At 41.2% G+C, this 25,983-nt stretch overlaps 1 protein-coding gene across 1 annotated transcript; it reads left to right on the top strand.

Moving 5' to 3' along the window:
• The first annotated feature begins 3,901 nt into the window (after positions 1-3,901).
• Positions 3,902-25,880, top strand: IFNGR1 (interferon gamma receptor 1). The gene is made up of 7 exons (XM_017829709.1): positions 3,902-3,989; positions 14,574-14,688; positions 15,086-15,258; positions 16,685-16,833; positions 17,546-17,717; positions 18,753-18,865; positions 24,574-25,880. The coding sequence occupies exons 1-7, from the start codon at positions 3,902-3,904 to the stop codon at positions 25,075-25,077; spliced, it is 1,314 nt and encodes a 437-aa protein (XP_017685198.1). The 3' UTR covers positions 25,078-25,880.
• The last annotated feature ends 103 nt before the right edge of the window (positions 25,881-25,983 follow it).

Genomic DNA, 25,983 nt, shown 5'->3' with positions numbered 1-25,983 from the left:
ACATCCTTGTAGCACCCTTGCTACCAAAACCTTGCCACACAAACCCAACTCACCTCTTAACCAAAAAGATAGATTAGTCTCATTCCTGTAACAATGCTATTTTTGCCAAGCAAGGTGGTTAGCCTTTTACTCAGACGTGTATCTGGGGATATGACTAGCAACCATACTAACACAAAGGAAGGTTTGTGCTTAAACTTAACATATAAAGCACAACAGACTACAGTATAAGGAGAAAAAAAGCAAAACAAATCAACAAACACCCACCTCCCAAATGCAGTAACTGTCTCTAAGTTACTGTCTCTAAGTTTTCTCTTTTCTTAAGGGTCTCAGAATATTCAAATATAGTTAAGAAAGCGAGAAGCTCCTGTTTTTTCTTCTTTTACCTTATTCACAGATCCAACTAAATTTACGCCCTCTCCTTTACTTGATGAATGTTAATTACTTTTTCTCTATCCCAAACCATCAGAGCATACCTGTCCCAGTCTGACAGCAGTCTGGCTGCCATGCAAAAGCTGGTCTGCATTACTGCCCATTATGCTAGTTTTGTCTCAGGGTGCATATCAGATCAGCCATGCATTAGACAAACACAAGTAAGAGAGCATGAGAGGTCATCTGCCAGTGCAGCAGCTACAGCTGAGCAGCCGTCATACTGAAAACGCTACAGCTTTTTAGAGACTTTCTCATCAGCACAGAACCCCATCTTTCTAATCTATCCATGCTGCCTTTCTCTCTTTGTTTTCTTTCCCCTTACGATTCTAGCAGGTACCTTCCTCAGCCTCATTTAAACCTGTTGTCTTTGATTTGATGTTTGACTTATAAGTAGAGTTCACTGTTGCTGGAGAGGCGGCCACCCTAGTCAGCTGCCACCAGACTAGTAATAGCAATTGGTGATACCACAAGTTTCACAGTGCTTTATTTATCTTCTTCCTTTAGGATTCAGTTAATTACAAGGTTAATTACAAGGTTAATTACAGGATATGCAGCATGGGCATTTAAAAGAGCTCTAATCGTAGGATAGAGATAATTTCCTGAGTAGTGGGACATTTTCTTTCTCCTCTGGAGTGAATGACAGAAGTCTCTGATAAGAGCACAGCTTAGATTGCTTCAAGGCTCATTGACTCAGTTCTGTGGCTCCTGGAACTGTGAATTTGGACAGAATGGGTAGCTGAGGAGAATAAAAATGTGCATAAATTTGAAATGACTGTTAGTTAGGAATGACACTCCTGGAAGATCAAAATGCATATTTTTGCCATAAGTCTGTATGAAAAGATCAGTGAACTTCCTGAAAGATTAACAGGATGTATAGAAGCAAAATGTTTACTAATGAGCACTTTTTTATTTCATTTCTTTTGTGGGGAGAGGTGGTGTCTGATTGCTTTTGCCTTTTGAAGGTGAACACAGGTAGTGCTTTTAATCACGGGGGAAAGTTCTGGTTAGCGATAACTTCTTTGTGTCTGTGATTTCTATTTATGATGACATTTAAGGAAAAGGCGGCACAAAGACTGTCACAGTGAATCAAAGGAGCAGGTATTTCAGACTAAGTGAAGCAAAAGTCCTGTACCTACTTCTGCAAGGATAGCAAAAATGCTGCTGCACGTGCATGTGAAGGCACAATAACTGTGACACAACTAAGCGATAGCTAAAAAAGCAAGCAAGCAAGCAAACAAGCAAGCAAAAGGCTGTGGAAACTTGTTCCACAATGTGTGAAGTTGTTTATCTCGTCAGGACCTTTTCTGACAGAAAGACACATGATCACCGCTTGGGCTGAGCATGGGAAGAAGTGCAAAGGAGGAAGTTACAAGATGCTTTACATAATGGCATTTTTTTTTCTTTTCCAGTGTGTAACAAGACAAGGAAAAACTTTATCAAGTTTGCAATGTTTTAGTGGGGATGAACTCCACTGACTGCACAGGGGTTCTGGTGGCACAGGCAGCAGGTGTGCCAGGAACAGCTCTCATAACTGGAATTACATTTACTTCTTCCATACAAATCCAGTTTAATTTTTATTCATTGCCTTCACCTTTCATGTTTTGTCAAGTCTGTGCAGTATTATTGTAAAAAAACCACAACCTTATTAAGCTCTGTTTATGTGACAACTACTGGCTGTTAGCCCTCGATATGAGTGTTAGAACACCTAACCTTTATCCAGGGCTAGTGATTCCTTGTTCCTACTTAGTTTTGTGCAAAATATAATTTCAGTCATAGAGTCACAGAATCACGTAGATTGAAAAAGACCCTTAAGATCAAATGAAACAGTATCAAGTCCACCACTAAACCATGTCCCTAAGTGCCACATCTGCACTTCTTTTATGTATCTCCAGGGATGGTGGTTCAACCACTCCCCTGGGATGCCTGTTCTAATGTTCGGTAACCCCCCTAATGTAGAAATTTTTCCTAATATCCAACCTAAACCTCCTCTGATGCGATTTGAGGCCATTTCCTCTCGTTCTGTCATTATGTGCCAGAAAATACATTTTGTGTTAGAAAGTATCAGGCAAGCATGTCACCATGCAGGAAGTTAAAATTCACATGCAAGTGAGTGGTCAATACTTCAATCAAGACAGTTAAGCACTTGTTGTACTCACATTAAGTTTGTTATTGCACTTGTATTAAGCACAAAGGTCAGTCTGAGTGTAGTGTGACTACATAATGTCAGTGTAGTTTCACAATCCATTTTCTTCAGCCTTAGCACAGCTGGTTTAGCTCTCTATCCCATGCTGATCCTACACCCCACAGCACCACCTCATCACCTGTGGGAACACCATAATTTCTGAGGCTGTAACAGTGATGTGTTTTCTTCAGTATCTAGTGCTGGCTTCTGATCTCCCCTCCCCTTGCTACTCATTCCTCCCCACACAGCAAATTGTGAAGGCTTCTCAGTTTTGCAAATATGGACGGTAGGTGGCAAAAAAATCAATTTCTTCACACCTTTCCCCAGGAAGTGAGACAAAGTCTGGGACAGGAAATAAGGGCAAGAGAACAGCTGAACTTCTTCCAAGACAGGTATGAGAAAGCGTAAGCATAATGGCTCTGTTTCCTCCTTTCTGTCTCCTTGAAAACCTGAGATGTGCAGGTGTCAAGGATCCCTCAAACCTAAACCTCATTTTAGGTTTAGAAAATGTGTCATTTGCAGAATGTCTGACAGGGGCTTAAAAAGTTGCTACATCCTTCTCACAGCTGGGGTGGTGCATAGCAGAAGAGGTTTCTTCTGTGTTCATCTACTCATCTGGCCCAGGGTGGCCTCGAGTCTGAAAGGTTAAGGTGCAGAATTACCTGGCATTGGGACACTGGATAGGAGACACAGAAACAGGAAGGTGGAAAAAGTTGAAGTCTCCATCCTGCTTTTGCAGCACTTCAATTTTTTGAAGTGCATATACATTTGCAAAAATAGAATAAATCCTCTCACCATAAATTAGGATTCCTCTACATGTATTAATTCAGAGTACTGTTTCTGAAACACTCCACAGGGTAAACGCTTTGTGTTTTTTTTTTAAAATGGGGAGAGAGCACAAGTCCCAACACGACGAGGAGGAGGACGAGGCTTTTCCAGCGGCTGGGGCTGACAGATATGACACAGCACTTAAAACACAGCATTAACAAAGTCAGGGCAGGCATCGCAGAGGCCGACATCCGCGTTTATCACTTCGGCCCGAGGACAACTCCAAACCGCAACCCTCTCCGCCTCCGTGGCTCACAACCCCCGCCTCCGCCCCTTCCCGCGGCGCCCCCCAGGCACCGCCCGGCAGTGACCTCCGCACCGCCCCTTCACTGCCGGCATCCCGCCCCTTCCCGGCCGGGCGCAGGCGCCGCAGCGGGGCGGGGTGGAGGCGAGCGGGCCGCGGTGGGGCAGGAGGAGCCGGGGCCGTCTCCGCTGGGTCCCCCGTAGGCGCTGCCGGACGCCATGCGGGTGCCGCCGCTGCTCCTGGCGCTCACAGCGCTGCTGGCGCCCCGCCGGAGCGCGGCTTCCCGCGGGGAGCAGCCGCCCGCAGGTAACGGGCGGGCGTGGGTGGGATGGGACGGGACGGGACGGGACGGGACGGGACGGGAGGGGCAGGCCGACCGATCTGTCTCTGGTCAGCACGGATCTCCTGAGGGGCGGCGGGACCGGCGGTGCCGCACCCCGTCCCAGAGTGCTCCGTGACCGAGCGCTGCCGGTGGGGCCGCCGGCCCGTGTCCTGCCGCCGCCCTCTGCGGGCGCGGGGGAGTGCGAGCAGCCGGGCGGCGGCGAGGGGGAGCCGCGCCCCACTTTGCTGAGCGTCGCCCCGCTGTTCCCCGGGGCGGTGCCGTGCTGTCCCGCCGAGGAGCCCCGGCGCCGGCCGAGCCCGCTCTCGGTTCAGCCTTACCGGAGAGGCCGTCTCGTAGCGCCCGCACCGGCTGTGGGAGCGCGGCACCGTCAGCCGTGCGGTGCTGGCATCAGCCCTTGTTTCAGGTGTTTGGGCGTCTTGTTCCGCAAAGCCAGAGCAGGCTGTGCATCGAACAGGCGCCCTCCACTGTGCTTTATAACTTCACATGTCCAAAGAGGCAGAGAAGCTGGGAATTTCAGTGCGAAAATAGGGAGCACGGGACTGGGGAGCGCAAATAAGGCATCGGGCTCGTGGCCTGGACCACGCGTGTGGGGGAACCTTTCGGCCAAGTGCTGGCGGGGAGAAGGGGTGGCTGGCCAGCGGAGAGCTGTTTGTGCAGAGATGCGGCAAGTAAATTATGAGAGAAATGGTCAGGTTTCAAGTTTACATTCAAACTGGAACAGCTCATTAAAACCAGGGATTGCTATCCAAGGTCAAACGAGAACATAGATTTAATTTTTAGCAGTATTGAGAGCTGTATACAGGTGTTGCACATCATGCCCTTCATGAAAGGACTCGATATAGGAAGCATGCCCACACGTTGGATAAATGCAGCAGTTTTCTCCTTAGCTTCACATACAAAGCAAGATCCATTTACCTAAAATGCTGCATGCAGTAGGTCACAGAAATGCTGGCTATGTGCCTAGGCTCCTTGGATTCTGCAAATGGAGATGTCCTGGAGTTTAGAGCCATACCCAGGTGAAGTGACTGAACTTGCTTGCCCTTGGGGATGGGCCACACCATATGGAAGTCTATTTAAATTTATCTTATGTGGACTAAGAGTACTGACAATAGTAATCTGCCTGCTTTCTTGTCCCTTGATAGTTTACATCTTGACTATCCAGTTTGTATGAGTTGGTGGCTGATTGTTAACCTGTAAATCTTGCAGGGGAAACTCCCCTCTTTTCCACATTTGAGTGGTAGGGTAACTTGGTATGTTAAATACCGTCTCCCATGATCTGACTTAACTTCTTTTAAGGGTGTGCTTTTATTGCTAGTAAATATGCCATTTCTACATTGTATTAAGCATTTTTAAGGTAAAAACCACAATACCAGTAAATCACTTGTAAAAAAACCTGCTATAGTCCAGCACAACACATGTACTCTGTGTAAGAGTACAGGCAGTGCTGTGGTGTAGGTGATGTAGCAAGCTTCCTAGAAGCAAAAATCTCGTCTTTCTGCCTATGAGTGTAGCAAACCCTCAGCTCAAAGGAGCTGAATACGCTTCTGAGTTAGGTTTTGAAAACAAGCAGCATTTTCCTGGTGACTTGCACTCGGGTTGGTCTCAGCCAGTTATAACCATGCCCTTCAGAGACTTCATCATTTAAGTAAAAACTTACATTTTCAGTGAAAAAAAAATCATGAAGTGAATTCTAATTGATATTGCTGTATATTAGTTGAATGTGTAATGACTAATACAATGTTCTTATCATGATTATATTGATGCAAGCAGATTTGCTGACTTACAGTGGAAGCGTTGAAGTACAAGGGGAGGTCTGAAGGATGTTTATGATGCTTTCACACACAGAATCACAGAATGGGTCAGATTGGAAGGGACCACATCTGGTCCAACCTCCCTGCTCAAGCATGGTCATCCTAGAGCACGTGGCACAGGATTATGTCCAGACAGTTCTTGAATATCTCCAATGAAGGAGACTCCACAACCTCTGGGCAATCTGTTCCAGTGCATGGTCATTAGCACAGTAAAGAAGTTCTTCCTCATGTTCATATGGAACTTCCTGTGCATCAGTTTCTGCCCGTTGCCTTTTGTCCTATTGCTGAGCACCACTGAGAAGAGCCTGGCTCCATCCTCTTGACACCCTCCCTTCAGAGACTTGTAAGCATTGATGAAGTTTCCTCTCAGTCCTCTCGAGGCTGAAAAGACCCAGTCCCCTCGGGCTTTACTCATAGGAGAGATGCCCCAGTCCCTTGAACAACTTTGAACCCTCTGCTGGACCCACTCCAGGAACTCCATGTCTCTCTTGTACTGGGGAATCCAGAATTTCATTGGCAACAGTTGTATGATTTTTTTTTTAAAGTCTTAGCAGGGCTTTCCATATGCCAGTAGTGTAATACTTATCTCAAGACTGAGTATGTAATGGGGAAATGCCCAGTCATCCTCACATTCTGTTGTAGGACACCATTTTCCTTAGAAAAGCCAGACAACCTAGCAGGTGTTGCAACACCTCCTGCACTTTCCTACAGCTGAGTGTCTAATGTATTTGCATTGATGCAAACTGTGACTCCTCAGTGGAGCTAGGCACTTGTTGATGGGAACTCTCAGTCTCTATTTTAGTATCCTGCAAGAGGAGGTCTCTGGTCAAGATTACAGTATTAGAAGAAGATTTGGATGCTGTGGTAGTAGTTCAGGTGCTTTTTGCACATTGAAAGCCAGATTTCCAAGGGCATGTGTAGTTCATTTGTGCAGCTGACTTCCTGTTATATGTGATAATCATGGTGGTCTTGATTTGTTCTTTTATGGTTCAGGTTACTGGCAGTCATAGCAATTGTCTATCCAGCTGAAAACAAAAACAAATTATATGGTAGAAAGTTATGTGTTTAGATATCATCTATTATAATGACTTCTCATCTATAATAAAAGTGAAGAATAGTCATTAAATAGATAAAACAATATTTAGCTTCTACTATTACATAATTTTTTTTAATGTCCATTCTGTGCAACTTGCTGTGTTTTTTTTAAGATGGTGATGTGAGTCTGCCTCTCGTCTCCATACAACTTACCATCTTGTGGAGATTTTTATCGTAAACAGTGCTTTTAAAGCTCCATAGAACAGCGTCAAACCTTTGAGCCCAAAGAAAATAAAATCCTGTCGTAAATAGAAGCTGTAAAAATGCTGTAAATACTATGTACAGTGTTTATCCTTGATTCTTATGAAATAATTTATGTTCATTTCACTAAATATTAAAAAAAAAAGCTTTAAATTTTACCCCTGGTCATTGTACTCCCTTCATTTGTAGATTAAATCTTTTTTGAATTTAAGATCTTTTGAGAACTTCTGGTAGAACCTTCTGCATAGAATTGCTGTTACATGCATTAATTTAAGCTTGTTTGTAGTAACTTTGTCAAGTAAGTACCATCAAGGTACAGGAGTGGCATTACGAGAGTAATGTATGTCCTGTGTTTCTTTTGGAGGGATAAATGAAAGTGAGTGAAGGCAAGCACATGCAAGTATTTCCACATACACTATGTGGCTTCTGCCACTTAGGAGAAGGTTGGGCAAGTAGCAGGCACAAAATTTCTTCAGCACTTTGTTGCTTGGTGTGTGCCAGTCTGCCAAGCTCCCCACCAAAGCCAGCTGACAGGCAGTCTCCCTTCCAGCAGTCTGACAGAGCAGGAATGGGCTGTTTAATGCCTGGCCTGCCAGAAGTGTACATAGAAGGGATGGGGTGCATGCTAACCCGGGTGTGCTACCTCAAAGGAGAACATGGCAGAGGGCACAGACCCTTCTCTGACAGCCATTTTCCACTTCTTGCCATGACAGGTGCTTTGTGCTCCTGTAGCCTGTGCTGAGGTCTGACCCCTTCCTGCTCAGATTCTGTCCTATGGTTCTGGGCAGTGCTCCTAGCTCTCTTCTAGCCCCCAGATGGCTGTGCTCTGCTTTAGTACAGACCAATTTTGTTTGATTCAGAACAGATTGAAATGAGGATCTAAATGATTAGTGGACTATTTGTCATGGTATTAAGCCCAGCCAGCCACCAAGCCCCAAACAGCTGCTTGCTCACTCCCCCACCAGAGGGAATGGGAAGAGAATCAGAAGGGTGAAAGTGAGAAAACTCATGGATTGAGATGAAGTCAGTTTATTAGAGAAAGCAAAAGGTGTTCAGAACAAGGAATTAATTCACTGCTTCCCACAGGCAGGCAGGTGTTCGGCCATCTCCGGGAGAGCAGGGCCCAATCACATGTAATGTTTACTTGGGAAGACAAACACTATCACTCCAAACATGTCCCTCCCACTTCCTCCTTCTTCCCCCTGCTTTATATACTGAGCATGACATCATATGGGCTGGAATATCCCTTTGGTCAGTTGGGGTCAGCTTTCCCGGCTGTGTCTCCTCCCAGCCTCCCATGCAAACCCAACTTTCTTGCCAGTGTGGCAGTATGAGAAGCAGAAAAGGCCTTGGCTCTGTGTAAGCACTGCTCAGCAATAGCAAAAACATCACTATATTATTGTTACTGTGTCCAGCACAAATCCAAAACACAGCCTCATGCCACCGCTGTGAAGAATTTTAACTATACCCCAGCTAAAACCAGCACATTCTACCCCATATCCATACCATTTACCTCATGCCCAGGTCCCACACTATCAGTATAGCTTCATTAACCACCAGCACCCTTCCCATTCTTTGATATAATGCACAGGTATCGTTCCCTTAGCCTATAGACCACCCCTGCAAAATGTCCATAAAACGTCTGTTGAACTCATTTACTCCATGACTTTTGGCCTCTGTTGTGATGTTCTCTTGGGTCAGGAGGGGTGATGTGTTACTTAGAATTAGTGAGCACCAAAGCCAGGTCAGGGCACTGCTGCATTGCAACTGTTTCTTGTAAGGCTTCTCCATTGTTTCTGGTGGTTCTTGTTATAGTAATTCCTGTAACACAAATCATGGCTTACAACAGTTTAAAGGCACATTCATTACAATCTTCACCCCTGGTCCTTTTGTGCCAGGTTATTGGGTTTAACATTGCAATGAACTCCTCCCCTTGTCCAGAGCCTGGCTACAAAAAGGGGTTCCTGCTAGAGCCTGCCATTAGTGTAATCCACATCATGGTCCTCCATGGGCTTCGTGGGACAGCCTGCTTCACCACGGTCTTCACCATGGTCTGCAAGGGAATCTTTGCTTCCCCTGCTCCAGCATGGTCTTCCACTGACAGTCCTCTTTGAACTTCTCCAGTGTGGGTCCTTCCCATGGGCTGCAGTTCTTCACAAACTGCTCCAGCATGTGTCTCCAGTGGGGTCACAGGTCCTGCCAGCAAACCTGCTCAGCACGGGGTCAGTCCTCCTTCAGCATCCTCCTTCAGCATCCACCTACTCTGGCATGGAGTCTTCCATGGGCTGCAGGTGGATCTCTGCTCCATTTTGGACTCATTCACATGTAACAGTACCTTCAACTCAAGTTCACATCAAAGCTTCTGTCCAGTACAGGAACATAGAAAGCAGCAGCAATACCCTGGCCACCTGCCAGCCCTGGTGCACTGCTCTGGCTGTTATGAGAATGTTCCCAGGAAAGGAATACAGGAAGCTGATAAGCAGTATGGCAAGCAGTGAAAGCAACGAGCACTAGATTCTGATATACTGTCAGGAAAGCGAGTCCCATGACAAGCACAGGGGCCTGCTCATTACTAGCTAAACAGCACTAACAGGTATAAATTCAATCTAGTACATCCCAATCAAATATATCACTATCTCAAACCCTTCAAGTCCCATATTGGGCACCAAAAAAACTAAAGGAAATGCAGCCTTCAGAGACAGACTGAATTCTTTTTATGTGCTATTTTTCATCCTTAGCATTGACTTGCTGCCTTCTGAATCCACTTTTCAGAGTATTGGCTACCTTTTTGTCCCCTTTTTTTCCCCATTTTTTTTTCTTCACTGTGTATGGCTGCAGAGTCCTGCGGAAGCATTCTGGGTAGTACAAATTTCTCTGATCCTTTTTCCCTTGTCTTCATTTTCAGTGATGGTGAAAGCTAAGGAGAAGAACTTTTTTACGTTTATGAAGTAATCAAAACTACTACCCTTTCTGGGTGGAGTTAAAGTGAATGTGTGAGCTCAGGTAGAGCACAGGGCTGGCACAAGGGAGGCACACTGTTTTCCCAGTCAGGGGCCCAGAAGGGACTGATCTGTTAGCGTTGCAGCTGGCTGTCTTTAAATGATGAGTTACCCACTTGGCATGAATCCACAGCAGAGTTCAAGCTGTTGTCCCTCTTGGCCTATTGAAGTGGCTTAAAACTGGTTTCGTATGATGTATCACTTGCAGATTATAAGGATTAGTTTGTTTTTAATGGAAATCTAAAAAAGGAGCAAGCTTTCAAAAGATGTTTTTACTTAGTTTTTTTTCAGTCTTTTTAAGCTTTGAATTTGTGCTTTCTATCTGTATTTAAGTGTCTAAATGATGTTTAAAAGGCACATACAATGTAAATTAACTCTCTGGCTCTTAGGGTCACTGTTGTCTCAGATAGCTGTACAGTAAAGTCTGCATTTGGATTCATCAGGCCCTATTCTGTTATGTGCATTATTGCACTTCCAGTTAAATTCCACTTTTGTGAACAGTGATGATGAAAGCCTCTGAGTATATACAGGAATGCCTCGTGGCCTCTGCCAGAATGAGAGAAGGAATTTCAGAGTTGCATAAGGTATAAACATCAGCTGAAAGGCTGTCTCATTTTTACGCCTCTCAGTTGTCCAGTTCATTGAACTAATTTTTGCTGTTGGGCAATGAATTCCTGAAGCTCAATGAACAGCTAGAACATCTACATATATAAAAAAAAACATTAAGTTCTTCTGCACATGCTTTAAAAATAGATTTTATTGGATATATGGCTGCTTCAAACTTGTATTTCGTAAGTACTTTCCATAGGTAGTATTATTCAGAAGTGAAAAAGATAGTCAAGTTTCAAACTACTATAGAAATCTTTCTTTATGTCTATATGGCCTGCATATGTCTGACCCAGCTGAGATTTGTGAGAGATGTGCAGTGTGGTGTTCTTGACTTGGGGAAGTGAATGTATTAAATAAGACAAGTTAGACTTGTTCTTCACAAGTTACACTTGTAGATAAAAGCAAGCATTTTCTGACTTTGTGATGGATGCTTTTGAAGCAGAACTGCATCATATCTTGTGTGTAAGTAGTGGATTAGTTCTAACTAGTGTCTTAGTCTTAGAAGATACCACTAGCTACGCTTGTTTCTGTTACTTTGAACAAAAATACAACCCAACCCAACATCCCCCTTATTTCTTAGCAACCTGAAATCAAGCAGCAGCAGATACTTGCAGTAAAAAAAACTCCACTTCTGTTAGAGTTTGGCATTTTATTTCCTCACACATCTATTTCCTTAATGTCTGCTGTGCAAGTTTGCTAAAGATGTAAATGTGTATTTAATCTTAAATACCTTAGTTAAGATAATTGCACATTGAGATGATGTTTGATTATTTGTATACAGACATCCCACAGTAGTCACACCTGCAGGGTCTTTGCCATGGCATATGGCAGCAGTAATCTGGATTGTTTATATATATAAATAAATATATTTCTGTCCAAGTTATAAACTGATGCAGGTGTGAGTTTGCTAAGATAAACTGTGCAGTTGCATTCCCACGTCTGTTTTCTGTTAAATGCTCAACTTCTAGGTCACCCTGTGACCATGCTTGTCTTTGCTTTTACCCCTCTCTTACTTCTACCTTTGCTTTCCAGCATTCCAGTTCTTTATCCTCAAAATCCAAGCACGTTTTAATTTCTTTTAGTTTGCTTAAAAAAATTGTAACTCTGACTCGCCTTCTGTTCTTTTATTCCTTTATTCTCTGGATGTAGAGTTGCTGTCTGGACTTCTTTTATGTTGTTTTACAATGCACATACACATCTCAATTTCTGTGAAATTGAGTGTTCTTGCTGCCATGTCTATTGGCTTCTCGTCAGCCAGTATTGCTGTCTTACAAGGCAAGGTGAAGTGGGGATGGAAATAACTTCATTTGAACTGGAGGAAAACTAGAACTTGTTGAGTGTTTTGTAGAATGCATCACAACATGAATTGCTGATCAGTTTTCTTCTCACTTTTTCCACACTTTCTCACTGTTGGAGTTTGCGCCTTTGTCATGGTTTGAGTGTTGCTGCATTTATCTTTATTATAAATTAAAAGGAGTTTTATGTTTAAAAGTGACCTTTGTGGCACTAGCTGATGTCATCATCTTCCAGTTTTGCCTGCTGAACAACATAGAACATGGTGTAATGTTTTAAAAAAAAAAGAATTCTTCATCATGGGTTAAGTAAAACAGTGTTCATGTAAAGTATTATTATGCATTTTAATTGGCAATAGACAGAAGTAGCATCTAGAAAGATGAGACATTAGAACTTTGAAAGTCCACAATGTCCTCTGTGGTCTAGACTCTTGATGCCTGAATGAAATGAGGCTGGGGTGTCCCAAGGCTCGATCTCTGGACTGGCTGGGGGAGAAACGGTTAGAAGTCAGCCAGTCTGAGTTAAGTGGCTGTGAGCTGGACAATAAAGAGCATTTGTTTAGATCCCTCTGCAAGGCCTCACATGCCTTGCGAAGGTCGACGACACCTCCCATTACAGTATCACTGGCAAATTTGCCAAAGGTGCATTCAACTCCTGCATCCATATCATTGGTAAAAATACTGAACAGAACAGGCCCTAGGATTGAGCCCCAAGGAACACTGCTGGTCATGAGCCAGATGCAGCTCCGTTCACTGCAGGCTTTGGAGCTCTGCCCTTCGGCCAGTTCTTCATTCAGTGCACTGTGAACCTGCACATGCCACAACTTGTTCAGGACATGGTGAGGGACACTATCAAAAGCCTTACTAAAATCTGGAAAAAGTACATCTACTGCCTTCCCTTCACCCACTAGGCAGATGACTTTATTGTAGAAGGATAATAAATCAGATAAACATACTTTCACTTTGTGAACTCCTGTTGACTGTTCCTGATGGTTGTCTGTAGTTTCCTGGGTCTTTCCTCATGCCCTTCTTGTACACTGAGATAGTGGCTAGTGTCCAGTCAGCGGTGACCTTCCCAAACCTTTGGCAGATGATGGAAGGGTCCTAGTGTAACATCTACTACTGCCTTCAGTGCTCTGGGGTCAACCCCTTTTGTTAAGCAGTTTTATTTGTATAATAGTACACAAAAGTTAAATTTAGTAAGGCTAACTACACTGTGCCTTAAAACTGCATATTTGAAGTAACATTTGTGTACTTGACACCTCTTCTGTCAACTTGTCACTTTTTTCTTCATGTGGTTGTGAATTTGATGATTGTGTTTCTTTTTTTCCAATAGCTGAAATACCACTTTTGTACGTACTAAAGCATAAACCACAGAACCATTTACGGAGTATCTGTGTTACGTGTATCAAACCTTGGTGGTTGATAGCATATCTCAGCCTCTGTGTATTACTTTCAGTAATGTGTTATATTTGTGGTCTTGCTCTCAAGATGTGAAAATTGTTTACTTTCCCTCAAAATATCACAGAGTGAAGTTGCAGCACTTGCTGTGTGAACAAGCAGCAGCCTAGAGCAGATCAAATATGAGTTACCTGTCAACATTTCATACAAGCTATATTGAGATTACTAAAGATGATAAACTAGGCACTGAGAAGCTGAGAAGTAACAGTTAAAATTGGTTGAGTGACCTTCATTTCTTTTCTCTTCCTGTCATGTGACAGCCTTCAATAGTTACAGGATCTTGTAATTTTTATTCCCCTGCAGCTGCTCCCTTGGTATCCCTGTGTCACTGTTTGTCTTTAGAAGAGATATTTACTGCACAAGGAAAACTGCCAATGCTGCTTTTTATTTTTGTGCTGTTTTACTACATTGCCTCAGATGCTGTTTACTAAGTGTACTTTGAATGCTTTCTTGTATATGGAACTACATTATAGCTTCAGGGTTCAAATTCCTTACAAATGTTTGTAATACATTTTTCTCATCACATGTTACTGAAAATACTGCTGGAGTGGTAGAAGTCATTGTTAGAAATTCATGTTGAATCCAGGCTTTCCCCAGCAGACCTGTTGTCTTTTGGCCTTGATAGTCCAGCTTTGGTATCTCCCCCCTCACCCTCCAGTTGCTCCAATTGAATTTCTGAACGGAAAGAGAAACCTACTGGAGCTGCGCTAATCTCCTCTAACTTGAGTAAATTCATACTGTCTGTCTTGCTGGTATATCTGTAAAATACCAACACAGGGGTATAATCATCACTGCTTATGAACCTGATATGGGCTATCTGATGGACTTGCTTTCAATGGGCATGGGTTATTTGACGTTGCAAACAGGATGAAAGCTGTCTCCGTAGGAAAGAGAATAATAAATCAGCTTACAGGGCTCTTATGTGTTTGTACTGGTGACAAACTAGTTCATCGAGGGGGAAGTATTTGTGATTTTTATGCCTACCATGTTGCTTTTTCCGAATAACTTAGGAGTGCATTTGACTGTTCTTGTACTTAAAAGGTCTGTTTATCAAAGTGCAATTGTTCTCTTTCTTCTAGTGCCTTCACCAACAGAGATTGTAGTAAGATCTGAAAATTTCAAAACTCTTTTGCATTGGCAGTATCCACCTGTGTCTGAAACTCCTCATTTTATTGTGGAAATCAAGCCTTACAAGTAAGTTCTTACTATTTTGTCATTTCCTGTACCTTATATTCTCTGGAAGCACATAAAAGCAGTCAGTCATTAAACTTCAGTCAGTTTTGTGTCTATGCAGTGAAGTGTAGGGTGAAGGTTGTCCAAGTGTAAATTAAGGCAAAATTAAGTCAAATAATAGGATGGTTGAGGTTGGCAGGGACCTCTTGAAGTCATCTGTTCCAACCCCTTTGCCCAAGCAGGTCGTCCAAGACCATATCCAGTCAGCTTTTGAATATCTGCAGGGAAGGAGACTGCACAACCTGCTTGGGCAATCTGCCAGTACCTGGCCATGCTCACAGTTTTTTGTTGTAGGAAGTGTACTGTACAGTATTCTGCAATTGGAATTGTATTAACTATTACTTGATCTGTTTTACAGTTTTGGTGACTATAAGAACATCTCAACTTGTGTGAACACTTCAGCTCATTTTTGTGATCTCTCAGGGGAAATATGTGAGCCTTATTCGTCTCACTGGCTTCGACTTAAAGCTATTATTGGGTCACAACAGTCTGAATATGTTGAGACAAATGAATTTATTTTGCAAAGGCATGGTAAGTTGCATCATAACCTAAACCTTATCATTTTTCCCAAAATTTAGAAAGTTAATAATTATCCTTTTTTGTTGTATTATTGTGTCTCATTTGGGAATATCTTAAAGCCGCGATGAAACAAAGCCTGATGATTGATTAGTAGGATTCCATAGTACTTGTTAGCCTTGATGCTGTGGTATCTGAATATTTATTTCAAAACATCTAAAGGCAAGAAGGTGATGCTGGTGGTGCACTCTGTGAATCCTTTCCTTATTCTTCCCTGCTGTCCCATACACCAATTTAGGGCAGGAAACTGTCACCGGACACTATGGACCTTTAGGCATGACTGAAGTAGTTATGCCTTGCTTGACACTATAATGCCATGTACTGACAACTTTGATACTGGGTACTATCTAGAATCTGTGGGATATCTCTGTACCTGGATAACTAAGTTACCAATTCTTCATGTAAATCCTTTGGGCTACTTTGGGAAAAATCAGTCTTTCACATCAATACTGTAAAAGTAAATTTTGTGTCTAGAATCCAGGCCATTGCAGTACCGTGTGGCAGGCAAAGGAAATGCTACAGAGTGAGGAAAGACCAAGAGAATTCCTCTCATGCTTGTTCCATTCTCAACATACACCTTTCAGGCAGAATGTGGCCCACGAAATTCTCTTGCTGGTGCTATGCCTTAGATAGAGCTTGATTTCTGCAATGCTGGAGCTGAAGGAGTGGAGTCCCTCTTTGTTTTCTGCTATGATTCCTTCCCCATCCAGTGGTCCTATGACTTGAAATAGGGGCCGCTTTCTAGTGTTTGACTAAGGGACAGAAGTCATGGTAATAATGCTGAGTTTGACAGTTTGCAGAAACTTGGTAGCCATGTATGGAGAAAAGAGAAAAAGTCCTTTTCCCATTGAACAAGAAACTCATGTTCGGTCAGATCATTAGACACCAAAAATTCACAGAGGCCATTGCCATGGGAAATCAGGTTTCCAAAGTACTGTTCCTCAAGGTGAGATGTGTTTGGCTTTTTGTGTAGTCTTTGTTTCAGTACAATATTGTTTTTAGCTGAGGTGATTTATGGTGAGATCTAGTCAGCAGTATCATGTTTGGTTCTTGTTCATGTGTATGTAAAATTGCTGTTAGTCTTTTCTGTTGTCAGCTGAATTTTTATGGCCTTATGTGTATAGGAGTGTTGAATTGCTTAACAGTGGAATTCTTCATGGACAATCTGTTTCATTTTAGAAGCCAATTCATTAATGTATCCAAATGCCTTCACTGCTTCTAAGCAACAGACAGGTCTGAGCACAGCTATGCAATTTAACAGCATTGAAATAAACATGTAATTCTTCTCAAATCTCTGATGAAGTTTGGAAAGCTAACTATAAATAACATACTTTATGTTAAAAGCTTTGGCGTAATGGTGCTGTGGTGCAATGTCTTGCAGGAAAAATAGGACCACCAAAACTGAATCTCTCAAGGCATGGTGATAAAATCGTGGTTGATATTTACCATCTTTTGTTCCCTCATTCTTGTATCGAAGACATTTTTTTAAAGCTCGAGTACCTGGTGACTTTTCGGAAGAGTGAAAATGAGGTAAGTTCCGAAAATAAAATCTCAGATTAAAAACACTTGTTTACCGTAAATGCGTAAACAGGAGATTTCCTCCTATGACAAATGGAGCAAACAGATACCAAGAAAAAAGTTGAAATCCTAAAATGTTGGGTGCATTACTGTGAGATATGTAACTGGAAGGTCTGGATTTTAGTTGTCCAAATGAATGGTTTTTAAAAAAAATTATATTATTGCATTAGCTGTACACAAGATAGAGTTACTTGATTCCACACTATCGTTTGTACATACATGCTAAAATATTGGTAACTTTCCTTAGACCCCTTTCACTTGTCTAGAGAGACCTTTCATGTAAGAAAATTACCTTTCAAGGTATTGATAACAGTTTATTTAGCAATCATGGAGGGTGAACTTGAGAAAAATTATAGTAGGTATGTTTACTTACAGTTACCTTTTTCATATGCATCCTGGTTCAAGTTTTAGAAGTGAACTAGGAATGTGAATCTAGACTATGAACAGCACAAATTTTAGATGGAAAATAGCATGTTCTGATCAAATATAACATCTTAAGGTAGCCAGTAAGCTGATAGCTGAAGTTCACACAGCTTTTGCAAGGGATATAGGTAATGTAGGAAACACATCTAATAGTGTTTTAATGTTTTTGGAAGTGTTGGAAGGTGCTGTAACATTGTTCTCTCGAGTCAAATCATATAATGTGTCTTCTGTTTTTTTGCAGATTGAAGAGTTCTATGCAGACAACTGTACAATGGATAAATGTAGCCTCAACATCGCAGTTCCTGCTGAAGGTTCTACTTACTGTGTTTCAGCAAAGGGAATTTTTGAAGAACTGATGATTGGCACCCCATCAGAGGAAAGCTGCATTCTTGTTCCTGTCGAGCAGACATTGAGTAAGAGGATTTTAAAACTATAGTAAGAAAACACTGAATCTGACCAGAGATCTGATCTAGCAAGTATTTGAGCTCTGATATAGCCATGGGATCCCTATGGGAGAATAGAAAAACAGGGAAAGTATGATCATTCTTTTCCAGGTGCACTTTGACAATTCTAAAGACCTTTAAAGATCAAGTACAATTTTCAAGTAACCCTGACATTTTTTGGTTGCTTCTTCTGCTTCACTGGTATCACAAAACCTGTTTCCATTGCACCTGATCATTGGTGTAATAAACAAATAACAAATGAATCATTCACTGAGTTAGATGTGGTGGGTTTCGTGTCTTCTAACAACTCACTTTTTGCTCAGTCTCATCACTGTATGCAGACTTTTGAGTTTGAAGTGACTATAAACTTGTGGTCATGAAATTTGTCTCTTAAGAGAACAAAAGGCAGCTAGTGACCCAACTTTATATCTCTGATAACTTCTTACAAAGTTTTTAATATTACTTTATTATGGCCTGAAATTTCAGTAGAGAAAAGAGATAAAATTGATAGAAGCAGCTGTGCTTTTATTGTACACACAAGAGGTGCAGTATGAGTGAGGGGGAGGACATTAAGGAGAGTCAGACCAGTGGAATCTTACTGGTAAAAGTTAAGAATTCTATGTTTTGGAAGATTTTGCATTTTACTTTTATTGTACATAAACTATGTGTAATTAGTTAATATGCTGTCACAGGGAAAATGTACAGATCTCTTCATCCCCATCTGTCATCTCTTAAGGAACAAAAAAATTAGTTATAAAATTCCTTTGTTTCTATAAAAACGATTATATTTATATAAACTGAAAATCTTCTGTCATGCTAATTTTTATTTACTCAGTAAAAGTTTAATCAGTTAAGTTTTCTTGAGTACAAAAAGGTAGTAAATTGACACATTCACACATTACAGCTAAGCATTCTGAGCTACTACAATTTCTGAAGTTATTCTAAGTGATACAGCAGGAGCTTGTTTTTCCAAACTTCCTAGTAGATTTTTCTTTAACTTCTTAGGTGTACTATGTATCATCATTATGTGTGTTATTGGGAGCCTGAGCGTAATCTTGATGGTATATTGTGGCTACAAGAGACTAAGGAAAAAGGACATAAAGCTGCCTAAATCTTTGGTAAGTTCAGACTTCTTATCTGCATCAAGTTTTTAATATCCAGCTATTTAACTTGTATAACTACTACATCTTTATGCCTATCTCTTTCTTTGTTTGGGAATTTGGGGTTTTTTTACCATGGTGTAATAGATGTTTAGAATTTATGCCAGTCTAACATTCTGATAGCATCTGCAACCAGATGCCTTTTATTTTTTTTTAGAGATAGACTTCAGTCTGTTTTTAACTGAAGTAGCAGTAGTTGGTCTAGTTTGAGAATTTAGTTCTTAAAAACTCAATGTGTGTGTACCTAGGCAGGTTCGTGTTCATCCTAGTAGCAGAGATACAGAACCACAAAGTCACTGAGGTTAGAAGAGACTTTTGAGATTTAGTCCAACCCTTTTGCTCAAGCAGGCTCAGCAAGAGCAGGTTACCCAGGATCATATCCAGATGACTTTTGAATACCTGCAAGGAAGGAGGCTCCACAGCTGCCCTGGGCAACCTGAGCAACCTGGTTAACCACCCTCACAGTTTTTCTTACATTCAAATAAAATTCCATGTGTTTCAGTTGGTGCTCATTTCCTTTTGTCCTGTCACTGGACAGCTGTGAGATTCTTTTCATTTAATAGTAATATTGCAATACTGCTAACTGCTACAGTGTTCTTAGAGTTATGCAGAGTAAGGGGAGGGAGGGAGTAATAGAGCTGTAGGAAGAGGGAAGAACAACTAGGGGAAGTCTTTTCTCTCACTGAGCAGTCACAGGCAAGAGAGGTCAGCAGCTGCTCTATCTTAAAAGCTCCTTGTAGCTGTCCTTAGGAAACAGAGTGGATGTTCCTTAAAGAGCAGAAGCACTCCTTGGTTTCACATCAGGCGAGAGTGGAGGGTCTAACAAGTACTGTTATAAGGTCCTCCTGGTGTCCCAGTTAGTCACAGCTTAACAATCACAGCTTTAAAGAACTGCCATGTGAGGCAGTAGTAAACAGTCATCAAAGGAAGTGTATCTTCTCAGTGGGTGTAGGAAGTCTCATAAAGCTTATAGAGAGAGTAGCCCATGATCTTTGATTCCATGTTCTTCAATTTCAAGACCCTTTAAAATGACCCCTCCATAGTGCAGGGCTGGCTCAATGCCTAAGATCCCCCTGGACCCTGCTTTCTTTGGAATAGAACATTAGGAGGAGATTGCTCTGACTAAATGGAGGTTAACAAGCCAGAGCAAGGTCCCTTTGTAATAAAGCCATTAATCTTGTCCATCAACCTGTGCAACACAAGATGATTCATCTTGTTCTAAAATAATATTCACTTCTGGTCAGACAAAATGCACTCTAAAATTCCTTTTTCTTTCCATGGACTGTGATGGAGCCGTGAGACTAGTTTGGTGATAGCTGTTCACACTGCAGACTTCAAAAAATCAGATGAGAGAAACCTCTACAATGGAATCTGCAGCTAGACCCCAATATCAAAACACACAGGCCTGTAGAGACACTGCAGAGTTTTTGTCATCTTCACATCAGTATGTAATTGTCTGAATACATAGTTATGTCCTACATGCACAGAAGAGTAATTTTTTGTGAAGTTCATTATAGCAAAAGATGGCTCATTCAGAACGACATTGTGCTCAATGGATCTATAGTTATTTTGGCTTCCCAGTACCACTGTGATATCACATCTAAAGGATGCACCAATAGAATGTGTGCTCCTTAGTGCCTGTGAGCTTTCTGATGTGTGCTCCAAGTTCACGTTTGAGCTCACCTTGTAGAAACTCATTTGTGTGCCCATGTGCTCATTTTACTGGGCTATATGTTATCTTGCGATTCCCAGGTTCCAGTGTACCACAGTGTAGTTCACATTCTACATCATGCTTTATCGCTAAGGAGCTGAGGGAGACCTATAACTATTTATAAATATTGTTACCTGGGTGGTCAGGCACTGAGACAAGTCCCCCAGGGGAGTGGTCACTACCCGAAGCCCATCATTGTTCAAGAAACATTTGGACCATGCTCTTAGATGTATTGTTTAGCTTCCAGATTGCTCTCAGTGGAGTCAGGAGTTGGACTCTGATCCTTGTGGGTCCCTTCCAAATCAGGATATTCTTTGCAGCTCTGTTTTTTTTAGTTATACAACATATATTTTTCATCTAGAGAAACTGTAATTGTTCCTGTAAATTTTAACTTATACTTGCCACAAGTAATTGTCATCTTACAAGACAGAAGCTGCTTCATTATCTTTTGTGAAAACGTTTTTTTTTTTCTGTGAGCATCTATAGAGCAGTAACGTAGTCTTCTATTTGTAAACTTACACATCATTAGTGTGTTGTGAAATCATGCAAAGGCCATGCAGATTTTTGTCACCATCCTAATAAGATTTGAAATGGACTTTTCAAACTCTCCTCCAGAAAATGTGCACCTGAAAATTATTGGGAATTCATATATGGATAAGTCCTTAGAAAAGAAAGTTAAGACAGAATCTGTTAATTACACTAAGTGTTACAGATTGCTTGGGAGATGTTATTTATCTGTATTCTTGAGCCAGGCTTTCAGCAGTGTATCTCCCTCGTCTCTTGAGACAGTGAAGGTCCTGAAAGCTCAGGTGCTCTCATTGGAGACAGGAAGTTGTGTGAGCACCTGCATATGCCAGGAAATACTGCTGACATCCATCTTAAGCTCATTGGCTGTCAGTTTGCCAGTATTAGATAACACGAAAAAAGAAAAAAAATTAACTTACCTATGGCAAATACTTTTCTTGCAATAGCAACCATATCTTAATTACACTTGTTGCTTGAGATACTTTGAATGGCATTTCAGTTAGTGTAATAAGATGTGATTCTTATCTTTGAAGCTAGAAACAACTGTATGAATGCTAAGTTGTAGTCATGACTCAGTGACTCTTAGAAAACCTTTGGTACTGGGAAATCCCCAGGAGTTTTTTCTTCTAATAGCTTCCTTCTTTCATGGATGGGAATGGGAGTGCCTTTGCACCATCTTGCATTGGTCAGGAACTTGCCAAGAGAAAAATGAGATTCCTTTTTGAGAAGTCTTGGATGTAGTTGTACAGGGAATAGGTATTTTATCCTCAAACTCTCTAAGTATATTCACTGTGAAATGCAGGACCTGTATAAGAGTACAAGGCGATCCCTTACCATATTTTAGGACTGTGATTTTTAGAGCCATGTGAAAATCCTAAAGGGACAGAAAGAAGTACTCATTGATTTAAGATGGAAAGTTGTAAATGAAGGTTTTAGCAATAGTTTCTTTAATATTTTGTTTTAATTCACATTCCTCAAGTATTCCATCTTACACAGAGAATTATCTTCTCTTGTCGCTTGCTGGGATTTTTGCTAGATTTTTACTACGCCCCCTCCCGCCTGAAAAAATATAAATGCTGGTCCCTTCAAGGTCAATGTTGTAAGCATGAATATCCTATATTTTTTCAAATATCTGTATAAAGAGGTTTTAAAAATAGTACAATTATCCTACCAGCTGTTCTTAGCATTTTCAGTACCTACCCATTATTGGCTGTATTCTGATTTTTGCAACTAACTTTTAAGCATCTGCATCTTATGAATTAGTGGTTTCCATGAATTCTCATGAAAATTAATCTGAATATTCTTCATGTAGTATTCTGACTGTCTCCACATAACAGAAAATGAAGATCCAGATACACTGATGGCTGAATGGCAGCTAGGTTGTAGTGTGTCAGGAGCCACCTTGAGGGACTTTTTACAAGTTTTTCAGTGACAGCCCTTGATTTCCCAGGGTTTGTCTCACCTTGGTGGTGCTCACACAGCTGTTTGTAAAACTCACTTAGATTACAAATAACTGCTCTCCAGGGAGTGTTTGTTTGGTTTCTGGTGGTTGTTGTTTGTTTGCTTGTTTTTTCTAAATTGCAATGGTTTCATCAATCCAGCCTAAACCACAGTAGCATCAACAGATATCAGGGCTACTGAGGGGAAGGATAACAGAGCTGAAGTGAGAGATGAGGGCAAGTTCTAATGAAGTTAGCACACTGTGAAGGTATGAATGTGAAGCTTAAGTCTCACAACCAGGGAAGACTCTCGAATAGCACAGTTAGATTTGATCGTTTGGTTTTGATGGCCTTCTCAGTTCTTAGACTAATACAGACTGGGAGGTTCTTTATACCTGTTTGTAACTTTTCTTAACATTATTTTTCTTCCCCATTCCTCCTCCTACCTACATCTCTTTCTTCCTAATTTGCCTCAATCTGAAATTTCAGTGAGATTATTTTTTACAAAGTATCTAAAAAACAGGGATTGTGTATTTTATTAATAAATTTGCATATCTATAATACTTGATAGTCTGTGACACATCTATATAGGGAATTACAAAATTTGGAAAAGGGTACTATTAATTAACTCTTTCTCCCTAGGCATTCTGTTATCTTTAGGGAACACCATCAAACAGCTGAAAATTTGCCCTACTTTGTTTTTCATATGTTTGTTTTCTTGAGAACTCATTAAAAAAAAATTAGAAGGATCTTAACAGCCTGAAGGCGTACCATAATTGCTTAAAACAAGCTGGAGCCTGGCCATTGAAGGAATTCATATGATCACCCTGTGGAGGGATTTCAAAGCAAAACATTGAAGTTTGTTGCAGCGTTTGAGGGAGTGCTTAGTGACACCGTGAAATAACTAGGAAAACTTTGTCATAGATACGATTACTGGGTATGTTGTCCTGAACACAGGCTCATTACCTGGTGTGTAGCACCAATTCATGCACTGAGGTGAGGTATTTCAATTTTTTATTCTAATTTTTGCAAAGTAATGAGCTAGGTGGTAACCTACAAAAGGCTGGCTCACCGATCATCAAAAATTTACAGTATTTATAGGTTTTAACAAAAAAAGGCATCAGCAGTCATTGGTTACAGTTACATAACTTTTTATAAATTAGTACTTCACCCCCTGTTTGCTAGTTATCTCTCTCCCTTCTCATGCTGATTACTCTGCATGTGCAGTTCTTCCCTCCGTTTGAGTCTGGGGTCTGTTTTGAGTAGGTGGTCAGTGAGTTGGTGGTCGCAATCTCTACTGCCAGAATTACCTTTCCCCCAGTAAGGGGGGGGAAGTTAGCTCTGCTGACTTCACTCCTGGTAGCTCTCTTCCAGACAGCCCATTCATCTCGGGATTGTCTTCCCTTTTCCTTAAAATAAAAGATTAGCTAAGCATACAATGTTCACCGTGCAATTGCTTAATCACACCTGTCCAGCTACAGCTACTGATTAACAACGAAAGTTTGATTCAAATCTTGAGGGGCTTGATATCAGGTATACATAAAGGTTCTTGTGCCATTTTCAGTCTCTTTCTAAAGTTTGCTCCCCTCCCAGTTGAGACAGTTGTCAGAAATCGTTACAGTCATTGTAAGTTACACTCATTAACTATGGAGTATGAAAGCTTTCCCTAGCCAGTTGAAGAGTATTATGTCTTTTTCTTCTTTTGCTATTTTCCTTTACATTGAAAACTTCAAATGACTTAAAATACAGTGGGTGACATGAAATGGATTGGATCCTTGCAAATGTGTTTGCACAGAGAAAGCATTTTTGAGAAATTGCATAAAAGTTTCAATGAAACAGTTGGAAAACGTGGATATGGGCTAATGACTGTGCCCAATTCTAATTTTGCAAATTTGTTTTGGGATTGCTTATAATGACCTTAAATTTGTATTATCAACTTGTATCTTTTTTTAACCTCTAAACTGAAAGTAATTTTTTTTTTTTCATTTAAGGTCAGTGTGATGAGAAACTTAAATAAAGACACCTTACTTATAAGGCCAAAATCGGAGGGAAAGTATATATCTGTAATAAGCGTCACGTCAGGCCAGTCAGCATTGCCAGTGAATGGTGAAGTAACCTTGCTGGAGATAGAGTCAGAAGAAGAAACTGTTAGTCCTAAGAATTCCGGCGAAGGAGAATCTTCTGTTCCTACCCCAGAGGCACCAGCCAAAGCAGAAGAGGAGTCTGTGCAGGAAACCACAGAGGAGGTATCTTTTGATGCTGATGAACAGAATTACAAAGCAAAAGAGAGTTATTTCATTTCTGACAGTAGCCAAATGGATATATGCAGTAACTCTTCAGGTACAGAGGTTTCTCCCACAGAAACACAGCAAAAAGTCATTCCAAGCAGCTGTTTCAAGTTTTCTGGCTATGACAAGCCTCATGTTCCATTAGATATGTTGATGATAGATGTTGGTGAAGAACAGCCTGTGAATACTTACAGGCCAGCTGAGTAACCAGGATAACCGAAGTGTTTAACCAGAGGTTTAACTCAGGAAAAGCAGCATTACTGAAGACTATGGAAAATCTGGGTTAAATTGTGAACATCTGCAAGTTGTACTTCTTCTGATCCAACCAAAGTAACCAGTACACAAGTGAAAGTAGTGCCTGAAAATTGCATAAAAAATGTAGGGAAATTTCATAATAACCACTTTTAGCAGTGTTTTTGTATGATATAATTTAGTATTTCCTATTTGAAATAGTATTCTGTGTTTTTTAACAATACTCTACAGTAAACATACCATTAGTCACTTCTGTTTCAGATCCTTTTCAAAATTAAGTCAATGAACACAGTGCTTAAGAAGTCCTTTATTTGATTATGATAGAGATGTGCAAGAAACATTTGAGAGTTTTTGCCATTATTGGAGGTGCCCTCTTGATTGTCTTCTTGAGTATTTTTTTATTAAATTAAATGCTAATATTTCTTTTAAGGACAAGTATGATTATAAGCTCTTCCTGTATAATTTAGGAATTTGATTCCATGTTAAAGAAGTAGGGAGTAATGGCCATAAACTAAAAATACACAAAGTTGCACCTCAGCATGGGGAAGAACTTCCTTACACTGAGGGTGACAGAGCACTGGAGCAGACTGCCCAGGAAGGTCGTGGAGTCTCCCTCTCTGGAGACATTCAAAACCCACCTGGACGTGTTCTGTGTCACCTGCTCTAGGTGACCCTGCCTTGGCATGGGGTGTTGGTCTGGATGATCTCCAGAGGTACCTTCCAACCGGATTTCGTGACTATGGGAAAGAACCAGTCACTTGTAGTTTTTCCTGTGACTAGAAATATGTTATTAGAATCATAGAATATCCTGAGTTGGAAGGGACCCATAAGGATTGTCGAATCGCAGCTCCTGGCCCTGTA

The sequence above is a fragment of the Lepidothrix coronata genome, unplaced genomic scaffold (assembly GCF_001604755.1).
Source record: "Lepidothrix coronata isolate B3197 unplaced genomic scaffold, Lepidothrix_coronata-1.0 Scaffold167, whole genome shotgun sequence".
NCBI lineage: Eukaryota > Metazoa > Chordata > Aves > Passeriformes > Pipridae > Lepidothrix > Lepidothrix coronata.
The sequence above is the reverse complement of the archived record's forward strand: the minus strand, read 5'-3'. Positions and strand labels throughout refer to the sequence as shown.

Coding starts and splice junctions, on each gene's coding strand:
- IFNGR1 (XM_017829709.1), top strand. CDS start 3,902: ATGCGGGTGCCGCCGCTGCTCCTGGCGCTCACAGCGCTGCTGGCGCCC. Junction 3,990..14,573: donor CGGGGAGCAGCCGCCCGCAG/GTAACGGGCGGG, acceptor TCTTTCTTCTAG/TGCCTTCACCAACAGAGATT. Junction 14,689..15,085: donor GTGGAAATCAAGCCTTACAA/GTAAGTTCTTAC, acceptor TCTGTTTTACAG/TTTTGGTGACTATAAGAACA.